Source organism: Ochotona curzoniae, unplaced genomic scaffold (genome assembly GCF_017591425.1).
Source record: "Ochotona curzoniae isolate NIBS_2020 unplaced genomic scaffold, NIBS_Ocur_1.0 scaffold_2476, whole genome shotgun sequence".
Lineage (NCBI taxonomy): Eukaryota > Metazoa > Chordata > Mammalia > Lagomorpha > Ochotonidae > Ochotona > Ochotona curzoniae.
In genome coordinates this window covers 3,468,361-3,490,773 of record NW_024467095.1, presented here as the reverse complement: position 1 = coordinate 3,490,773, position 22,413 = coordinate 3,468,361, and the positions used below count along the sequence as shown (strand labels likewise).

Below are 22,413 nucleotides of genomic sequence, written 5' to 3'. Positions count from 1 at the left end.
TTTTCATCCAGATGACCACTCACGTTTTAGCTGCCAGCTGATAAAGAGGGCACCGTGGTGGTGAAGTGTTTGTATTCAGATAGATTGTAGTTTGCAACCCAACTCTGTCACTCCCTAGCTACTTAACTTTGGGTACATTACTTGACTTTTCTGAGTTTCATTTGCCTTGGCTGAAAAGTTGGGTTATTTTGCTCACATAAAACTTTCCAAATAGTGCCCGACACCTGCAATATCCCCGCAAGCACTGGCTAGCACCACGCAGGGCGCTTTCCTGTGTCCGGGAGCAGGGGAAGCACCGGCTCGGGCCATGGGGAAGTCCGTCCCCTTGAAATGGCTTCCCCGTTGTTATCAAGCAATCATCCAACCTGGAATGCGGCTTGTCACACACACTCACTTGCCACCGTGTTTCCCTCACATTTATCACAGCAGGTTTACTACACTCTTCCCCAGCAAAGTTAAACAACAAACTATGAATCATCAAGAGACAGTAAAAAACACGAATGGCTCTGGAGGTGAGAGATGACAGCATTAGTAAAATGAACACCTTCAGCTTTCCCACACAGGATATTTTGTAGTTCTATAAATAGGCCTTATCTTGCCCCTTGGCCTCTTGGGACCCTGTTTCCAAACCAGAGTCACTTCAGGAATCTCTTCACGATTAGATAAACACAGACAGGCACAATTTTGTGACTTGTCACTTCAAAAATTATTTGCAAAGTTTAATACATTCTTAACAGTTGTACAACATTGAAAGCTCTGTCAAGAACAGTCTTGAAATGTTACATGTGGCTGAAGGTTTCAGAAGGCATTCTGTACCATTCGATACACCGAATGCCATAATTCAGTTCAACCTTCAGACACGTGCCTGCATCAGATTCAGGGAAACAGAAAGTTCTATTTACCAGAAAACAAGCTTCCTGTTTAAAATAAGCATTGTGTTTGAAACTGTTTATTAAAATCTATTGATTCCCCACACAGAGTGCTAGACTACCTACTCACTAGAACCAGTAAACTCAAATTAACATTTCAGTTTAGAAAACTGCAACAGTTTTGGAATGTGCAAGAGTTGCCGGCAGCGTGCCCTCACCCTGTGGCAAAGGCAGGAGCCGCCGAGCAGCTGTGCCGCCTCCCTGCAGGACACAGTGTAACATTCCTGGGCTCACCATGTTTACCTCATGGCACACTCACTGGCAGCAAGGCACGCGGGCTGCTGAAAATGTCAACCGTTACTCCCAGCTACGTTCCCTTTGCTAGACTCCACTATTTAAAATTCTTTTTTTTTTAATTTCAATCTCTTCATACTTGAACAAAAAGCACACTATATTCTATTGTTCGGGTCAAATTAATTTTATTATGCTCCATGATGAATTGCCACCAGTGCAACATCCGATTCACTATACATTTCAAAAAAAAAAATTCACATACTAAAACAAAATTTCAGTTGATAAATGGAAATGAATGATTGAAAGTCTTTATGAATCTCATACATAGAATACGTGGCTAGCTGGAATTGTCTATCACGTAGCACTTAGATATAAAAAGCCTCATGCTAGTTTGTTAAATGCGAAGGCTACCAGGAAAGCACCTAGCTGGAGTATACACGCGAGGCTTTCAGACAATATGCAGGTATAGTGCTGCTCTTACGGTGCAAGACGGTGGAGGACTGAAACATGCAAGCCTGCATCGCACCTGGCGGAGCAGGTGTAATCCTCATGCCTCAACTCATGGCTGCTGCTCCGACCAACAGCGATTCAGACTAATCTTTTTATTTTTTAATCAAAGGAAAAAACACAATAAATTACCTTTGGCAAATTATGTGTGTGTGTGTGTGTGTGTGCATATATGTGTAAATGTATATATACCCACGCATTTTAAATGTTTAAAATTCTATTTTCAACTCAAAGAGTTTTCCTCAGAGCAGAGCTCAATAAATATTTATCATACTAAGGTTAGCTGCAACAACAGCATTGGCCAAAAATTAAGAGATCTTAAATTTGGCATTATCTTGAAAAAACATTTCTAAGAAAAATTTTGTAATGTCAAAAGTTTTAAATGGGAAGATGTTCAATGCGACTTAAAATAATCAGAGTTGTATTTTCTGCTTGCACACACTCCTCTTTTTCACCGGTTTGCAGTTGTTCAGCCTCATGCTCACCAGACTTGCTGAGCTCAAGCCACGGTAAGGACGACAGAAAAAGGCTCAAGCAGCAGAGGGCGCTGTTTTCACAAAAAACAAAAGTCTAGAATCTTTCCCCTGTGCTTAAAATTACTCTTGCAAGGAAGGTAACATTCTTTGAATAACTTAACTATTTTACTGCACCACTTACTGCTTTCAGCAACAAAACCTTTTAAATTATTTCTTAGGATAACTAGATGCATGATCACTAGATTACGTGATAACAGGTTAAAATTCAAGCCCCGTCTTGCAGGTCCAGCCTGCCAAGATCACACCCACACTGGACTGGGTGGTCTAACTCCACATAGCATCAGCTTTAGTTGGATATTGTGACTACAGTAATGAAATACAATTGGAACTACATTCTGAACACGACTCAATGTGAGGAAAAAAATGTTTGTAATTCAACCAATTTTCTACCTAAAATGTAAAGTAGGTAGGCGTGATAGTGCTATAAATGTGAAACCATCGCTTCTAGGCAGATCAGCAGGGTGCAGAGATAAGGAGACCCTAACACACAGTTAGTATTCATAACAAATGTGCAGGTTGTAAAGTTTTATTTTTAAAAAGCAATCATTCAGTTATGTGTTCCAAGAAATCTGACATTGGGTCAACCAATATTTTAAGGAAAATGTCATCCTTCACTTGACATCTGACAAAAATCTGGAGAAATTATCAAAATAAAAATACACAGAATGTTAGGTTTATTAGCATTACAGTACAAATCTTTGCCAACTAGGTAAGAATTTTATGGTTGGTATTTCTCAGCACTCAATCTATACAGATTACAAAATAAAAATATGTAATTCTATATCACTTTAATTTGATTTGTATAGCATTTGAAATCAAATATTAGAATAACCATAATGCATAAACCCATTTCATTCATGTAGAAGGAAATTTCTTTGCAAATTTTGAACTTATACAAATCTTCTCTTTTTCAGAATAATACTAAAAAATATTTTTCAGGGTTTGGCCAAAAAGACTCTGCCACATTTGTTACAACACAAAAACAGCCTCAGTCAAGTACAGGTACGCAAGGGCTCACAGATCCCAGCCTGGACCATGGCGGCTGCACCTACACCCTAACAGGCTGGCCGAGGTGTCCTGGTTCTCCGCACAGGGTCCCTGCAGTGATCTGATGTAGTGTGTATGCTAAAGTCTGAGGAACAGTGTCAGTGTGTGATGTCTACAACTGTGCAATGTGTCAGCTTCAACATTCATTTGTAGTGTTGTATTCAAAATGAAGGGGCTAGAGAAACTAAGGGCTGTGTCATTTAAAAAAGAACATAGTGCTAGTCTAGATTTCAATAAGAAAATTTAGGTACAGAAAAAGTAGGGTATGAAAATAGTGTTTTCCTTCCGGCATTATAACTAAATTACAATAAGGTTTTTGTCAGTCTCACATACAATATTTAAACTCCCTTGTTGATGGAATGAAAACATATTCACACATCAAGTGAGCATCCTGGTGTCAAGCTTGCACACAGTCACAGGGAGTAGCTTTGTAGAGGATTATGACAAACCTTTACAGATTATGTGAGGTATTGCACAGATTAATAATAAAAAAAAGCAAAAAAAAGGCAACAAAAATATACAGCAATTGGTAGAACATTTACATGATAATTTTACAGAATCCATAGACAGAAAGCAGTGTTTAGTATTTCACCTTAAAAATATATATATATATATAACATATAGATCAGTCTTCCCATTCATCATCGTCCTCAAAATCTTCTTCATCATCTTCTTCATCATCTTCATCTAAAAGCAAATCAAGACAATTTAAGCATATGAATAAACAAAATGATGTCCCATAAATCTAGAGTGATTTCTCCAAGTATTTAATTCCCGAAACACAAACCATTATTTTTTAGATTTTTATTTTTCAATATATATATTTTTAAAGATTTATTCATTTTTCTTGGAAAAACAGAAAAGCAGAGCCACAGAAAGACAGAGAGAAAGGTCTTCTGTCTGTTGGTTCACTCTCTAAGTGGCTACAATGGCCAGAGCTGAGCTAATGTGAAGCCAGGAGCTAGGAGTCTCTTCTGGGTCTCTCACACGGGCGCAGGGTCCCAAAGCTTTGGACCATCCTCTACTGCTTTCCCAGGCCAGCCCATGAGCAGGAAACTGGGTGGGAAGTGGAGCTGCCTGACACGAGCCGGCACACGAGCTGGCACCCATATGGAATCCCAGGATGCTCAGAGGAAGGATGTAGCTGCTGGGCCATCGCATCGGGCCCATAAAACAATTTTAAATAAATAAACAATTTTAAAATAAGTACACTGGTATTCTTTAGCAAACTGTCGAAACTTGGGAATCCTCCGTTTTCTTAGTTCAGATTCTCACACATGACAGAAACCTGAATTTTCTGTCCTGGAATGTCCTACGATGAGACTTGGAAATCACAAGCCTATTTAGAGGCTGCCTGCCCACAGTTCTACTAGTTTTTCCAGTAAGAGAAATAAAAATGCTATTTTTTCCTCCTAAAGCTTTTGCTCAAATTTATGGTTGTGGTGTCATGGCATACAGAAGGTTTCAGACAGACCCAATCACAGAAGCATCAACCGTTTATAATACGCCCAAGAACTCATAAGAGTAAGTTACTCAAACAGCACAGAAAGGTGAATAAAATGCTGCATCTATAAATTCAAATTAAAAAAGAGAGAGCGTCGAACATTCCAGTGTGTGACTTTCGCACGCACGCACGCACGCACGCACCTGAGGAATGGATGGCTTTGCTCCTTTTCTGCATCACTTCCATCAAGGCGCCGACGATCCCAGCAGTGGGGGCAGGCGTAGGTGGCGCAGAGTCTGGGCCATCAGATACCTAGGGAAGAAGGCACAACTCAACACTTCCTTTGCAAAGACTCTGTCCCCGGAACACTTTAGTTTCTTAGGCTCATTTATCTTATAATAGGAAACAAAATTAAAAGAGACAATATACTGGTAATTCCGCAACGGGATTAACTACATTAAGACGAAGCTGCTCCTTTGCAAGAAGCCCTTTCTTTCCTTGCTGCATAAGCCACCCACACACCTCCAAGGCGATGGCTACATTCACATGACAATTCAACCTTCTCCTGTGGGACACCTGGACGGCACTGCGTTACTTCCGTTCACTGCAGTGCACGCACTCAGATGAGCCAACTTTAAGGCTGTCTTCAAGGGAAGCGTCTTCAGACCCACAGTCGCACTGACATACCGAGCAGCTCAGAGAAAAGGCGCAAACTTTTGCCTTCCTAGACAAGTTGAGTCTGTGTATTTGTATTTTTAATATCTCATGTGACAGAAAGTTATAGTCACCAGGTATATATCACAACTCAAAATGAACTTCCCTTCCCACACCATGTAAAGTCGCTCTAAAGTGTTCAGCTGAAAATCAGCTTTCAAAATGAACACTTCTCACAAGAAACCGGACTATCCCTAAGTGAAGCGCTTTCCTCGGCTCCACTCGGGAACAGAAATACCAAAGATTCTCGCCAGAATGTGACTTCTCAAATGACAGTCCACCCAAAGTTATCCTGCTGGTAACGGTGATACTTAAAGGGAGAACACAGGAAGTCTGCTGATGCACGGTTTAAAGTTAAAAAAAAAAGTGAACTTCTGGAAGGACTGTCCTAAAGGCATTTTACTGAAAGGAGCAGTTGCTTTTGCAAACACACTGTGAATTTTGTCTCTGGACTTATTGATATAGTTTAAGATTATAATTAAAGATGTAGAAAAATGAGTACTTATATAAAAGCTTGTCTGCATATATTTGTTTAAATTCTAAACCAATTCCCACAAATTATTTTACTAAGACACACTTTACTTTGGTCTTTGTAACTCTTCCCACAGAAATCTTTGTTTTTGGACAAAAGATCTTCTTGTAAAAGGAATATTCAGAGCAGATCCCGGGAATGTTAGAGACCACATGCTGAGCATTAAAGCACCACAAATGGGGGAAAAAACAACAGCGAGTTTCGTCTCATTCCTTGTGTGCACAGGTGCCCAAAGCCGGGCACTGGCGTCACTTCAGGCAAGCTGGTGGCAAGCCGGACCGTGACACTGTCAGCAAACACGCGTCCTGGAGTGCGTGAGGAACATTCTAGAAACGCAGAACCACTCTACAGTGGCCAGAGATTTTACTTTTCTTTTGCAGAACTAAACTGGGAGACATAATGTTCTGTGACAATAGAACTAAAATTTTCTTCATTTCATTTATATAAAATATTTTAAAAATTCATATGGCTAAAAAACTACATGACACGAGAAAAAAAAAGAATAAATTTTTCAAAGATCTTACAATCCCTTCACGTTCCAGCACTCTACGTGACTTACAGACTTGAGCTGAATGCCCTGCCGGATTTGGTCCAGGAGCGCATCCCTCCCGGAGCAGGACACCGGTCGGCTGTTCTGTTCCACCTTCTTTAGCTGAGCACCCTCTCGAATTTGATCTAAGAGAGCTGCTTTGCTTCCTGCAGGACTTGGAACTTGATGGTCCCCGTCAGAGGGCAGGCCAGGGGGAGGCGGTGGCCCTGGTGGAGGAGGGGGTGGAGGCGGTGGAGGAGGGGCCGCTGAGCCGGACAGAGGTGGCGGCGGTGGCGGTGGGGGTCCCGTGGGTGCTGAGGAGGGAAGGGCTGGAGGTGGAGAAGGGTACACCCTGTTTGGTGGTGGCGGAGGAACTCCTGCACCTGACCTGGAAGGAGGTGGAGGTGGCGGTGCAGCCGTGGGGGCTCTTGAAGGCGGGGGAGGAGGGGCGCCCCTTCCTCTGGCAGGGGGAGGAGGAGGGCCTGAGCTATGTGGTGGGGGTGGAGGAGGCGGCGGCCCTGCCCTTGATGGTGGTGGAGGTGGAGGTGCTGAAATGAAACAGAAAAAAACAGAGTGTGGTTTTTTTTTTTTTCTCCCACAACTATACTGAAGCAGTAATTCACTCTGACATGTATAAATACAAAACACTATTGCAAACTACAAGTTTTATGTATGCATTTTCTTTGCAAAACTCTCTCTGCACAGATGTTACCCATGATTTTATTTGGTAATATTCAGCTTCAAGATTACCTTTCTGTTATTTCTTCAGAAATAGTTACTAAAATAGAATTTAGCTTTTAGGAATCAGTACCAATTTTGGAAATGTGGGAATTCTTTGTATTAAAACAACAGTGAAATTGAACATTAGCATTATTTTACATTTAAAAATTAGTGGATGTGTTCTCTATTTGAAGAATTAAGTACATTTAATATTTTTCTTTCAAAATCAATTCACATTTGTAGATTTAAGCTTAGGGAAAGGAGAAAACTAAGGAAAGCTGAATTTTCTAAGTAGACCGAGAGCAGCACATCTTACAGAGAAAAAGAAGAGGGGTTCTCCCTTTCACATCAACTGTCTACTTCTGAAACTGACACTACATCACACCTGCAAGATTTCACACTGACAGCTCAGGTTTTCTGTGTGAAGTAGCAGAAGTTCCGGTCTACTCTGGAGTTTGGTCACTGTTCATCACAGGAAGGGGAGGAAGCCTGCCCTCCCACACATGGTATTAAGCAGACAATCAAGGACGCAGATTTTTATTGCTGCAAGTGTCCCACAGACTACCTCATCAGGATTCTGAGCCACAAGCTCTGGAGGAAATGTTGGGCAGAAAGTTGAAAGATAAACAGAAGTGAGAAGCTCCACTCAGCTGTGAAAAGGTCACACGCACTCTCATCCCAGGCACCCTGAGCCTCAGAAGGCCTACCCACCACGTTTCTAAGTTTGCAGAAAACTGGATGTGCCTGGAGGGAGAAGCAGAAAGTGGGAAATGAGCTTCTCAACCTTGCATAGTGATGGAGTGGCTGCTTAATCTGAAATTAAAAGGTGCAGTTGTTTTTCAGAAATATGAAACATCACTAATGTTTCAAAGTGAAACTCCTTTAGCTTGACTTTTTCTTCAGAATTTGAGATATTCAACCGCCACAATTCCTGCACAGAAACAAACTCTATAACACTAACTATGCTTTGGAGTGATTCTGACAAACTACAACAACCAGAAGCTATAAATGTGGTTCAGTATGTTTACTGCAGTTACCGGGGTCCAGGTAACAGAGACAGCGAATCACCTGTCGGCTCCATCCAACTGGAGCACCGCGTCTATTATCTCGTCACAGCAAACTTTTCTCTATTTCCCTGAAGAAAACATCTATTAGCACCTTTCCCTTTTCAGTCTACACTGTTTACACACAAAGGAAAGTTTGCAAAAGACACACTATATTCCAAAGAGAACTGCAGAATAAGTAACAAGAAAGGGGAGAAATGGAACAATGCTGAATAAATTTACATGCAAGAAAAGCTCTACTAAACAGGTTATGACACTGCAATGAGACATTCTGACAACGTGTACATTTTCAGAACTCCTGAGAGCCACAAGCATTAGTCAGGACAACTGTGTTTTTAGATTTTCAAAAATGAAATAAAGAAAGTATCAACTAACCATTTCATTTTTGCCCTGCTATGCTATGAGAATGTAAATACGAGGAAGGGAACAGGTGTCAGAGGAACACGTCGGCACAGAGCAGCTGCCTGCGAGACACCTTGGCCTCTCTGATTTTACCGTGGTAACCGACGCACAGCTAACCTACAGACACGTTAAATGAATGATCAGATTTTCACACACTGCAAATTGAACTGTCAGGTGCTAAGAGAAAATATATTTTATACAACAAAAAAGCACACATCTCAAAATTAATAAAAAGATTTCCATTTATATTCTGAAAACATACAAGTGATTAGAATAACATTTCAATCACTACTTTTGAACTAGAAGCAACTTCACTGGTGGGTTCCACAGTCTACTGAGAAATATTTACTTAATTATATGTACATAGGCTGTTTTTGAATTCTAAAATGGAACAGATGGAAGATTTTGAATGGATTTTCATGAATTCAATATAAAACTTGAAAAAGAAAAGAAAAAAAGCAGGGGCCCATCACTGTGGTGTGGGGGTTCAGCAGCCTTGCAGGCATTCCGTGGAGCTGTGAGTCTAAGCGACAGAGGCCTGGGACAGAGGCCTGGGACACGGGGCCTGAAGAAGCCCCGGCTCTGAGCTTCGGCCTGCTGTGAAACATGATTTCCTCTCTCTGTAAGTGTTTTACTTCCCAAATAAATAACGTGAATCTTTTTTAAATAACAAAAAGCAGAATCTTGCTAAGTTTTTTAGTTGCATCAAAATTAAATATAACATGCTGGGTCAAATTCGAACATTTTGCTCAAAAAATGAAACTGACACCAAGAGATAAAAAAAGAAGAAAAGTTACCTTGCCTTCGTAGTTCATTTTTAACAGCTTCAACACCTCCTGTTTTCTCAATGAAGTCATATATAACTTTCGATGTTTCCCTGTCCTTAAGCTGTGCCTCTGAGATGCCACACAGATCAAAAAGATTCTTCAATTCTGGATCCAAATTATTCAGCTGCAACAGATAAAGCAACTGCCAGCATTAACAACCTATCCCAGTTTATTACAATAAACATGACAAACTTAATTCTGTCTTTATTAAAATACTTGTTAATGAACTTCCATCACAGCTACAGTAATCGCATGCTAACTAAACTTGCCTGTAAGAAAACAGTCAGAGCAGAGAACACATTTTGCATTTTGTTTGACATTTCTTTCTTGTTCCCAGACTTTGAAAGACAATTCAGATTTCCACCGCCCCATTCATGATTCAGACATCAAGAATGTTCGTCTGATTCACTTGCCACGTCCCACCTAAGAGTCACACACAAGCACAGACACGGAAGTGCAGGGCTGAGGCCCCGGAGTCACCTCCAGCTCCCGGACAACGCGCAGCGGGTAGGACAGAATGTATAGAACAACGCGCAGCTGCAGCAACAACATTCAAAATGATTTTGAACCTAGTCACAAATAATATTTTTCAAAATTATTTATAAAGTTTTTGCTAGCAACTTCATTTACTTTGTTCACAAATTTATAAAATAATGAATGATAAAACAGCCAAAAGCAAAGAACAAAGAGCTGGATAAGAATCTGAGATTCCCAATTTGTGTCGTACTACTTTCCAGAGATTTCGTACATATTCCTCTGAAATGATCTCTCAGCAAAAATATTTTTTTCTCTTGGTCAAAGTAAAAGAATTTCACCAGTGTGGGACTGAACGCCAAGGTATACAAAAACTTGATTTTTGAAGAGTCAAGAAAGGACAACACTATGGTTTCCAAAGTCAGTAGTACACATTCATATATATAAAACAAACACATTTAAATCGACACTAAAATCCACACGAGTGAGTAATAAATAACCCTTCAAACAAATCTAAATGCAGGTCATGACGGTGCCACACAGTAAGAATGGGAACGTGCAGAGCTTGGAAAGACACTTACATCAAAGCCCGTGTTTGGATCCCAGCCAACATGTCCGATGTGCCTGAGGTATAAGCAGAGAAACAACACGCATGAAGGGCAATGCACACACAGTATGCAGGAACTCCAACTCATCCCTGAACTGCGGATCTGAATTAACAATTCTCATAAACACATTCATATTCTAGGAAAAACTATATATACATCAGGACGCTAGCCCCGGTCCTACAGCCAATGGAATCTTAATCTTTTTGTACAATCTCTTGAACATTTAACTTTCCAATTAGCTTAAGAATATATAAGCACTTCACATATACACATACTTACGCATTTAATAAATATGTACGTATTTACATGTATGAATACACAAAATTACTTTATAAGTGCATATGAAATGTCATATGAAAGTATAATATAAATACAAAACACTTTTATTGTCCTGAGCCAAAACCAAGAGGTAATTCTCTAATATTATTTACAACATAAGGTGAGAATTTTTTTTTAATTAAAACAATGTTTTGTTTGAGAGGCTGTGTTGGACAGGTAACTAAAGCTCCCAACAGTTCACTTCTCAAACACCTAACATGGCCAAGCTGGGCCAAACTCACTCTAGGTGCCCCCCGGGGGCAGCACAGGCACTGCAGTCCCTGCCGTGTCCACCTGCCCCCGGAAGGCTCCCAAGGGCAGCTGGAGTGAGAAGCACGCCAGGACCGAGCCATCCATCACTGATACAGGATGCGTTCTAACTGGCGGCCTGATCTCCAGGCCAAACATCTACGCCAAGAAATCACCTTCATGTGTAACAACTATCTAAGTGATAAATGTAAGCACCCTCCTAAAAAGAAGACGAGCTTTCCTCCTGAAGGGCAGGCACTGGAGCAGAAATTAAGATATTGCTTGGAATGAATGCATCCCATTGTGCAGGGCCCAGATCTGAACCCTGGTTCTGCCCTGATCCTTGCTGTCTGCTAATGCTCACCCCGGGAGGCATGAGGTGATGGCCCAAGCACCTGGCTTCTGCACATCCCAGGGAGACCTGCATTCAGTTTCTGGTACAGTCCGGGCTATCATGAACACTTTGGGAGTGGACCACAGCACGGTATCTCTGACGATGTGCCACCTCCATGCCCCGGCCTCTTTGCCTTCCAACAAACAGAAATTACCAGGAAAACCAAGAGCAGCAATGAATAAGTCAAAGGTAAAGATACAAATCACAAAGGAACTGTCTTACTGGAAATTACTTGGTGTTCCAATATCTGCCTTGGTTAATCTTTTCTTTTTAGTTTTTCCTTTCTTCTTCTCTTTGGTATGAGATATATTGTTGACTTGTGGACCATAAAATCTATTTGTGGTGATTTCTGGGTTTTTTATGTCAACTGTAGCCATGGGTAGACTAGGACCTGCAAGGAAAGACAAAATACTATGAAAAGGATATATTTAAGAATAATAACTATATAATTTATAATTAAGTATCTTCAAAGTAGAATCATAATACTGTAACTTATTTGCTTTAATTTAAAACTCAATATTATTTTTGTAAATAATAAAGTACTGCCTAAACTTTAAAAGCCTACAATAAGTTATTAAACACTTAATATTGGTAAGTTATTTCCCAAGAAAGTATGTTATTTATACCATTAGGTTTTATAAATATGAAATTCCTTTTACATTTTACATTTAATTAGTCTGATTCTTTAAATACGGATGCTTATCTCATAAATGTTTCTCTTTTGCTGTGTATTTGATAACAGTAAGAAAAAGCTTAGCAAAAACAAAAAGCTACTTTTGTTTTAAATTTAACATATCTAGCCTCACTTCATTTCAATTATATTAGTTGAAAGAAATAGGTTTCAACTAAGTGAAAAAAAAATAGAAAATTACAAGACATTTTTTCACAACTACTGTACATAAATCCAATAATATTTCTCTCACCAATGTACAGTCTCACCTATCATACATAGTAAGAGTTCAAAAACTTTAAATGAAACAGTCTTACAACACTCATCTTTCATAAAAATCAACACTAAACATAGGCATTTTCATATACTACAGGAGTGCCACTAGACACAGCAGAGTCAAAGTGTGGTTGCAATCCATTCATCCCCAAACTTTCCTCAAACTTAACTGACAGGAAACACATGTTCCTTGAGCACACTACTTCACTGATTCCTTGACAAAACTGCCCACTAGACCGAGCTCCCATGAAACGATTAATGGAAGCTAAGATGCTGTGCGGTAGACCATCACCAGTGCACAGGAATGGGTGAGCACTGCAGGCCGGAGCTCCACCTAGACAGATTCCTTACAGCGTTGGCCGTTAGGGGCACCTGCCAACTTCCATTTTGAGAAAGTTGTGATTCCTTGTTAAGTGGGTGGATTTATTGTGCAAAAACTGTGCTAACAATGTGTTTTCCACCAATAGCTGCTTTCTGTCGGGGATTCCGGATCTTATGACGGGCAAAGGAAGCCTGTATGATCCACCAAAGACCAGGGGCGTGACATTTTTTTCTTTCGATGTGTCCACAATTCCTAGAGAAATTAAGCTCATCCCATGACTCCACTGAGAGAACTTTCTGAGACATGTGTGTCATTTCCTGCAAACTTCATGTTAATTCTCCTTTCTAGCTTTACTCTACAATAAATCCCCGCTATTACAACTGTACATTGATTCCTTCAGCCCTTCCAACAATTCTCAAGATGTTAAATGCTAATACAAGCTAGGTGATCATGACAATTTAAATATAATTCTGCAATTATGCTGAAAGTCCCCACTGTATCCCATTCTTCAACACTAATTCTAAAGAGTTACCGACAGAATCTACTTTCTCAACTCAATCTACTACCAAAGACGACACCGAGATAAAACAATCATAAAAGCCACATGCTAGGCCTGGTGCAGTAGCCTAGTAGGTAAAAAGTCCTTGCCTTGCATGTACCAGGATCCCACATGGGTGCTAGTTCTAATCCCAGTGGCCCACTTCCCATTCAGCTCCCTGCTTGTGGCCTGGGAAAGCAGTTGAGGACAGCCCAAAGCCTTGGGACCCTGCACCCGCATTAGGAGACCTGGAAGATGCTCCTGGCTCCTGGTTTTGGACTGGCTCAGCTCCGGCCATTGTGGCTGCTTGGGAAGTGAATGAACGGATGGAAAATCTTTCTCTCTGTATATCTCACTTCCCAATAAAAACAAATATATCTTAGAAAAAAAGAAAAAAAAAAGCTATGTGCCACCTCAGAGCATGGAAACACACTGAAAAAATGTAAGCATTCAATACCATTAAAATCTGGTTATCTCTCATCAGCAATCAGGCCACTGTATGTAACACACTATAAATGATTCCAAAAAAATCACATGGAAGGTTTTTAAATAGAATTCACGAATTAAGACATATTTTGGTACTAAAGTTAACTGTACTCTTCACATCACTTCCTGAGAGAGGTGTCCGAACGGCACCGAGCAAGGGGAAAAGTCACCATTCAAACCCAAAATCAAACACCATTAGCTTTCAGAAAAAAAAAAAAAGAAAAAGAAAAAGCCTTTTCCTGCTGCTTTAGTTTAAGTGGTGACAGACTTGGCTAAGCTTATTTGAAGCCATCCAAGCTAATCACTCGGGAAAGCACGGCGGTTCTGAGAAGGCTCTTCTAGAACTCGCTAGAGAAATGAACTCAGCTGTCCATGAAGAAGGTCCAGAAATGAAGAACCCAGGCACAGAATGCAAGTGTATGTTAAATGAATAATAACTTTTAATTCATACCACTCTCAATCCATATTTCCTCTCCTCCCTCCACTGCTAACCCAGGCCTGGCTGGACTTCCGCCACGCACCTGCCTTGCAGCCCAAACATCTGAGGGTTATTCCAAACAGTTAGTACTGATGAACTTTAGTATTAGTCGAAACACTATGTAAAGAAGGCTATTCAGGAAAACACAGATTGTAGAGATATACAGAAAGTAAGCAACAGATGGGAAATTAAGAGTCTCCTGGAGTAACACAGGGTGAATTCCAGGCCTGTGGTGCCCAGCCACTGTTCTTCCTATTGGCTAGTCTGTCTTTTATATCAGAGTAAACCTGAACGGTAATCGCAATGCTATTTTTTTTTTTAGATTTATTTATTTTTATTGGAAAGGTGGATATACAGAGAGGAGGAGAGACAGAGAGACAGAGAGGAAGATCTTTCGTCTGATGATTCACTCCCCAAGCGGCCACAATGGTATCAGATCACAGATATGTCTATATAGGAACTGAAGTATAACACAAAATATTGCTGGTCAAAAAAATTATCAAAGAGCTTACCATTTGGGGGATCTCGTCTTTTTTCTGTGAGAAAACAAAATCAGAATAACATTATTAGACATATAACATAGAACCAACATAAAAGTTAATTCCCATAAATGCCATCTTATCCCTAAATGTAAGCACAGATGATTAAGACAGCTTTTCTGAAGACCTGACACGTCAGTAGGCATCAAAATGAACTAGGCATGGGAACAGTCATGCACGGCCCTGAGGAGGGCACAGCAGGAGGAAACTTCATGAAGACTCAATGCAGACCAAGAGGGGAGAATCAGGCAGATCACCAAGGGCCCACAGTCCACGGGTATCGGATACAGCTTCGTTTCTAACAGGACAGGAAGTAGGACAAGTGACATGATCTAACTAATGGTTTTCAAAGTTTAGCCTAGCTGCTATGTAGAAAAGCCAGCCGTCAGTGAGCTGGCACAGCACCACAGACGACAGATGGTGGCAGCCTGGGTTAGGGCAGCAGCAGCACAGGAGATGAGCGATCCAAGACGTGTGTGTATTTTTTTATTTAAAATTATTTACCGTGACACACATTTGTAGGCATCCCTATTCATCCCTCCCTACTTTCCTCTTCTGCTATTTCCCTCATATTATCACAGTGGCATCTCCCTTAGTTACAGCTTTAAGTGTTTCATGGCACTGTAGGTAGAAGCTGGACCATGAAGTACCACACTGCCAAGGTGTATCTAACTTTTCACTGGGAGTCCTACTTCATTTGGTACAGACAGCACACTCAACACTTCTTTACTTCATATTAAGCTAGTGTCTGTTATACAGTACATCAATGAGAATGTGCATATACATAAATAGATAATCACACATATTTGTTTGGCTACATGCATTTCTTCTGTACTTTGTATAAACGCCTTCTTAGAACATGGTATTTGCCCTTCTGGAACTCTCACTTCAAAGCGTAATGGTTTCCCGTTGGGACCATTCTGTGGCAGACAGTAGAATTTCACGGTATAGGTTCAAAGGCAAAACCGAGTCACTGACAGGAGGTATGAGGGACCATAATGTGCCTGAATGACGAGGTAGAACAAACACCTGCTCCTCAGACAGGTGAGCCTGGACCGGGCAAGGATGGGGATGCTCTACTCAGGGACCAAAGGCTGCTTTCACACTCAGAGTACACAGAACCTGAAGGCAGTGGAGAGGGAACTGTCATCATAAGGATGTTTTTCAAAGTCCTGGGTCTAGATAACAGCAGAAAGGGAGAGAACACCCAGAGGATGCTGTGCACTGAGCAAGACCGAAACATCAAGGTCACCGGCAGTTAGGGCAGAGGAGGAAAGCCAGGAGGAGTTTATCCATTTCTTTCCGTTCCCACTTCTACGTACCAGACTTGCTCAGAATATATTGCTTAATCTTTCAGATTTTAGCTTTTCGGCTTAAAGGTGATTGAAAAATTTTAAACAGATGTAATTTCCACATATTTTCTAACACAAAACTTTTTGAAATTATGAACGAATTATGCATAAATGACACAGTAAGCATACCAATAACCATGACTCAAAATTGGCAGGTTCCAGTTGTTAGATAAGTTAAAAATTCCATCTTAAAAATCCTGCCAATAGGAAATATAAAGGTATTATTCTATCTGACGATCAGATGAAATAACTTTCTGAAGCATTTGAAGTCAGTCTTACACATGTCAATTCATGTCAGTCCTCAAACTGGTGGATAATACTAATATGCAAATATCCTATGATGAAGACAAAAGCTCATGGCAAAAGTTTTAAGAAGGAATTACTTACATAAATTACAGAAGTGTTGTGACGGCAGAAATACACTGCTAGCTTACATAAAAGTTTCACAACTATATTTGTTCTAGTAAGAATTTTCCACTTTTCAAAATATTCAAAGTTTCATGTTTTCTCTGAAAGCAGTTTATTACCACAGCATGCCACTGAAGCAGGACCTGGACCCTAACCGTTTCCAAGGCTGGCATTTCAATGCTACAGCATTAAATCCTCTCTTAGCATGCAATCAAGGGGCAAGCACCTTTGGTCTCCAAAAGTGGCAGCAATAATAGGGGTGTAACAATCCTGTACATTCACTCCAAGTAGAGAATGATGCAAATGTAAAGGAGAAACAATAATTTAGTCTACTTTCACTTTTACCTCAAGTCCCTTCTTGGAAGTTCACTAAGTAAACATAAAGAGGAATAAAATGGAAGGTATTGCTGTTTGAAACTCACCTTATTTGCTTCTAAGTTTGCCTAAAGTATTTGTTTACAATCTATAAATAATTTAAAAACTCGAAGTTGCAGGGGCTGGCACTGTGCTGTCGCAGTTAGAACCTCTGCCTGTGACACTGCCCTCGCACAGGGCACAGGTTTGCTGCCAGCGGCTCCACTTCCGATCCATGTGCCCAGGAGAGCCTTGGAAAACTGGCCCAGGTACTTGGGTTCCTGCACCCAAGTGGGAGACCCAGGAGAAGCTCCCTAGTCGCTGCACTGGGGAGTGAAACAGCAAGGAAGGTCTCCCTCCCACCTCATTATTTCTAACTCTGCCTTTCAAACAAATAATTAAAATCTTGAAAAAAAATTGCTACAAAGTGAAAGTCTGAGAGTGAGCTTACATGGGATTTCATCAGCAAGCAAGGTTACTAAAATGGGTCATTCAGCAAATCTGGAGAAATCAGTTCTCAAAAAAATATTTCTCTTCACACAGGAATAGAGAAGCTTCTTTGTTAAAGGATCAGATAGCAAACATTTTAGGCTTTGCTAGTCACACGGCATTAAATAGTCATAGAATACAGGTCAATCAGGGAATCAATAAATTCAGCTGCATTTCACTGAAATTTAACGTATACACTGGGTCGCGGGCTGCATCTGATCACAAGGCAGTTTGCTCACTTATTTAAGCAAAGAAAGAAAGAAAAAGAGGGTTACCAGATTTCCTCTGTCGTCGACCCAACAAGTCCGTAACTGCTTTCCGGAATTTTTTCGCTTCTTCTTCATTAGCAAAATTAAGAGCAACTTGACAAGTCTAAAATATTTCCACCAAATAGAACAACAACAAAATATAGAAGTTTAGCTTTATGTCACAATAATGGTCAACAGAAATATGTTTCTCAAAAAGGAGGGTGGACTTTACTCACAACAGAAATTATTCTGTGATCTGACTAATCTAGGAAAGTAAAAGCCTGCTATTAGCAAAGCCAGCAGTTACAGTAGACTCTGACACTGTAAGGTGCCCATTTCATCCTCTCCAAACCAAGGGACAGTAAGTTAAACCTGAACTTTCAGTAAGGTCCATAAGTAAAAGTTATACTAGAAAAGGCAAGCAATGGCAATAAAGGAAAATAAAATCCAACTTACATCTCCAGCAAAGGTATGAAAATATCCTCTAGGACTATTATATACAAAGTTATTGTATAACTCTTGTTCCCACAACAGTTTCCCATCCTAGGAAAAAAGTAAGCATTTAAGTAAGAGCTACCAATAAAATTTCTAGAACTAAAACAGATGACTCACATTAAGGGAATTATTAACAATAACTTCTATGCAGATATAAACACCTCAGAATTTATTCAACTATTTCACAACAGTAAGCACCATACAACATTTCTTTCATAAAACCTACACATCAAGTGAGTTTAATCCAATATTCTAAAATATCTCATTGGCCAAGCATTTCCACATACAATTATGTGGCCAGACATGAAACTAGAACAATTATGTGATCAGCAACGTCACAAATAGGAGCACGCTGCTGTGTGTGTGCTTGACAATTCCACCCGTAATATTCAGATTCTGTGTTAGCAAAGATTACAGGAATACTTCATGTTTTTTACTCAATTTTGTAAATGTGAAAGGGTCAAATATACCTTGTCTGTACTGCTCAGTAACCATCTTTGAATTCTGGTTTTAGAGTAGTTTCCTAATTAAGTACCAGTTTATCAGACTTGTCATGCTGTAGAAAAAGCTTAATGATTACAGCACATCAGTGTTGATCTGTGAACAGTCCGAGGACTGCTGCATCCGTCGTTGCAGTGTGACAAACACATTTAGCCTGATTCCCAAATACGCTAATTCTGAACATTCACGGCAATTTTATCTCCAACTGAGTGGACCGTAACCACTGTGGTCTGTAACGATACGTGAGGGTCTAACCACATCACAATTTGGAACTGCAAATTGTACTGTTAACATATTTTGAGCAGTTAATGGAATTTCCTTCTTCTTATGTAGTTGTATGATTATTCCATTCCTAAATAATGCTTTTGTTACTGCTGAGAGACATCAAGGTTCTTTCAAGCCTGCCCGTGCTTCCCCTGCTCCAGAATCACCATCCGGCAGTCCGTAACAGGAGCACGCAGTCCTGAACTGTCCAGGGTGCAGAGAAGCACCTGCTGAGAACTCACTTAGGCAGAATCATGGTGTGGCTTCTAAACTGACACCTGCCATGCTGGCATCCAAACGGGCACCAGTTTGAGTCCCAGCTGCTCCACTTTTGATCTAGTCCCTACAGACGCGCCTGGAAAAGCAGTGCAATGGCCCAAGTTACGGGGGCCCCTGAATGGATGTGAGATGGGAGACCGTGTGGATGGGAAACCAGGATGGAGCTCTTGGCTCCTGGCTTCAGTCCGACCCAGCTCTGACCACTATGGTCCTCGCTTTCAAATATTTTTTAGAAAAGAAAATTCACTGAATAAAGTATAACTTAAATTTCAACCTCAGTGAAATATGCTGTAACGGATCCAGCCATCCCATTTACAAATACCCCTCAGAGTAACCAGAGTCCAGTTTTTAATAGTACAAATCTTATTACACTTACTGCCACATATAAATATTAACCATGAAAGCTAACCTGCAAAATGAACTAGGCGCCAATGTCATGGCACAGGGGGCTGAGTCACAATCCCATAATGCAGTGCCAGTTGGAGTCCCTGCTGCTGGACGTCTGATCTAGCTTCCTCCTGCTACACCTGGCAAGCAGTCCACAATGCCTCAAGTGCCTGGGCTCCTGACACACACAAGGCAAACCAAGATGGAAAGCCTGGCTCCAGTTCCAGCGATGCCCAGACCTGGCTCCTGTGGCCAATGGGGAGTTCACCAGTGGGGAAAAGATCCCATTCTTTCTCTACATTTGGTCTTTCAAATAAATACATACATAAATCTTTAAAAATAAATAAATAAAACTGTGTGCCAAACAAAAGCACTTAAAAATTTTTTAAAGTAATTGAGACCTTACCTCAGCAAAACAATAATGACTATTTCATGGCCACCCTAAGAGAGCAGCAATGATACTGTGGATTTATGATTCACAGTGACGAATACAGAACTATAAAATCTGAATATAATTAAGTTGAGAAACAACAACGAAAACATGTAATATATTTTATAGATATGACATAATGTTTCAAGCTAAGCTAAATAACTATATATCAAGCTGGAATAGTTTCTTTTGAAGAATATATGATCTATTTTATTATTTATACACTTAGCCGAAAGGCAGAGAGAGGAGATAGACATCTTCCATCCACTGGTTTACTCCCCAAGCGGCTGCAATGGCAAGTGCTGAACCGTTGTGAGCCAGGAGTTTCTTCCTGGTCTCCCGCATGCGCACGGGGACTCAAGCACGGGGACTCAAGCACTCTGTTGCCTCCCTGGCCATCAGCAGGGAGCTGCATCAGGATTCGAGCAGTTGGGCCTAGAAGAGCGCCCATATTGAATGCCTCAGGCAGGGGCTTAACCTCCTGTGTCACAGCAGTGGCTACCACTAAATGTTCCATGCCATACTATGCATGCTGGCCTATGAAGAGAAGATGAAGCAGAGTATTACTAGAAAAGAAAAAAGCACTGGGAAAGCTCAAGACCTGAAGGTATAATTTCTTTAAAAGTAGCTTTAAAAGCTTGGCGGTGATGACAAATAAGAAACTGCAGTATTCCCTTCTAACTGGAGGGCACGTTCTAACATACACAGAACCCTACAGAGGCTGTGTGTTTTCATACATATAAATATCTATGGAAAATGTAAGTCATAAATTAGGAACGGTAAGGATTAACAACTGCTAATAAAATACGAATACATATAATACAATTAAAATGGAATATTGTATTAAAGTTAATTAAAATTCATGAATTGTTTGTTCAGGAGTCTTTCATTGAACATTTTGGGATTGTGGTCAATTAAAACCACGGAAAGTACAGGACGGAGAGCCTGCAGCATTGGCACTGTCAGGACATGTTCCCACTGGATTACAATGTCCACACCAAGCTTTAGCCTTCACATAGGAGCTTCAATACACTTTATCATACATCTATACCAAATTCTTATTGAGGCAGAAAATCTATAGTTTATAGTTCAAGCAAACAAAACTTACTTTAATGTCATATATTCTTAAAAAATAAGATCTCTGTGGATTGTCCTTAACGAGACAAGCGACCCCGCTGCACTTCTTTGACCACATACAGTTCCGATCTGCAGCGTACAGCTGCACCACGGCCGAAGACATGGTCTGCAAGACAGGAATGAGAGGCGTCAGGGTGGAAGAAGCGTCAGAGGCGCCCAGAGCCTGTGAGCGTCTCAACTCGGGCCTCAGGAGGACAGCCCGCTTCCCCACTCTCGGATGTGCGACCCCCAGGGAGAGAAACACGCACGTGCTTTTTGTTTTTATAGATTCAGACTGTTTTGATAATCAAAGTTACAGATACAGGGAGAGATATGCTTCTACCTTCTGAAGTAACTTTTGAAATAAAGTTACTTCAAAAAGTTAAGTATAGAGTGATTAATAATGCAAATACTAATACAATGATTAGTAAAAACTAATTTATTGATGCTTTGCAAGTATCGGGAATACAACCTCTTTTAATTTTTATTAACCATCATAACTTCATTTTAAACTTTAGAACTGATGCCAAATAAGCAATTTGCTCAACACCATCACACAGCTAAGTCGGACAGAGCTGAAATTCCAAGCAATCTATGACTTGAGTTTTGTATGCTTATACTCTATATTATACTGTTTCCCAATAAAAAGAACATTTTACTAATGGAGTAGTATTAGTAAAGACTGGCATCCACAAAACCAATAAATTCTTCACAGCAAAGACACCGAGCAGAACTTGAAAGCAGGACTGGCAATTACTAATTACAGTGCTAAATACTTGAAACATACCTCCTGGAAGATTTTACTATCACATTTTTTAGACAACAAAATGGAGTGAAAAAATTCTTAGTGACTTATAGCAGAGTCCACACACTTCGACCCGAGCGCCTCCTGTCTCAACCTCCCACTACTTGCGGTGGCCTTTGAGGTCACTGGGGTGCTCCATTACACCACGTTGTCACCCGCCCTACAACTGTGTCACCACAAGACAATACATATTCCAATTTTATCCTGTACAGTTTGTTTGCAGCAACATATAACAAATACCAGAGATTGTTTCTAAACAATCAGGAAAACAAATAACCAATCACAGGCATCTGTAACTTCCTCCTCAATTTATTATGGATATGTGTACACTTCTTCAAGAGTTACTTATTCAAAGGCAGAGTGCCACGGAGACAAAGAGCTGACATATCTACGGCTTCATATTCCGCCACTGCACACCAACAGCTCAGGTCAGACCAGGTCCAGCTCA

At 40.5% G+C, this 22,413-nt stretch overlaps 1 protein-coding gene across 2 annotated transcripts in view; it reads right to left on the bottom strand.

Moving 5' to 3' along the window:
• Positions 1-1,018: 1,018 nt before the first annotated feature.
• The window catches only part of WASL (WASP like actin nucleation promoting factor), a 46,418-nt gene continuing 25,023 nt past the window's right edge, over positions 1,019-22,413 (bottom strand). Inside the window, exons 2-11 of one of the 2 annotated variants that reach the window (XM_041002554.1) lie at positions 21,153-21,287; positions 18,145-18,231; positions 17,716-17,812; positions 14,811-14,834; positions 11,751-11,919; positions 10,541-10,583; positions 9,456-9,609; positions 6,503-7,020; positions 4,901-5,009; positions 1,019-3,940 (exon numbers count right to left, since the gene is read on the bottom strand). In XM_041002554.1, coding sequence (XP_040858488.1) covers positions 3,879-3,940; positions 4,901-5,009; positions 6,503-7,020; positions 9,456-9,609; positions 10,541-10,583; positions 11,751-11,919; positions 14,811-14,834; positions 17,716-17,812; positions 18,145-18,231; positions 21,153-21,287 — 1,398 coding nt within the window. In that variant the 3' untranslated portion in view covers positions 1,019-3,878. Of the gene's footprint in view, positions 3,941-4,316; positions 5,010-6,502; positions 7,021-9,455; positions 9,610-10,540; positions 10,584-11,750; positions 11,920-14,810; positions 14,835-17,715; positions 17,813-18,144; positions 18,232-21,152; positions 21,288-22,413 lie in introns of those variants that run through there. The other variant, XM_041002553.1, reaches the window with a different exon arrangement.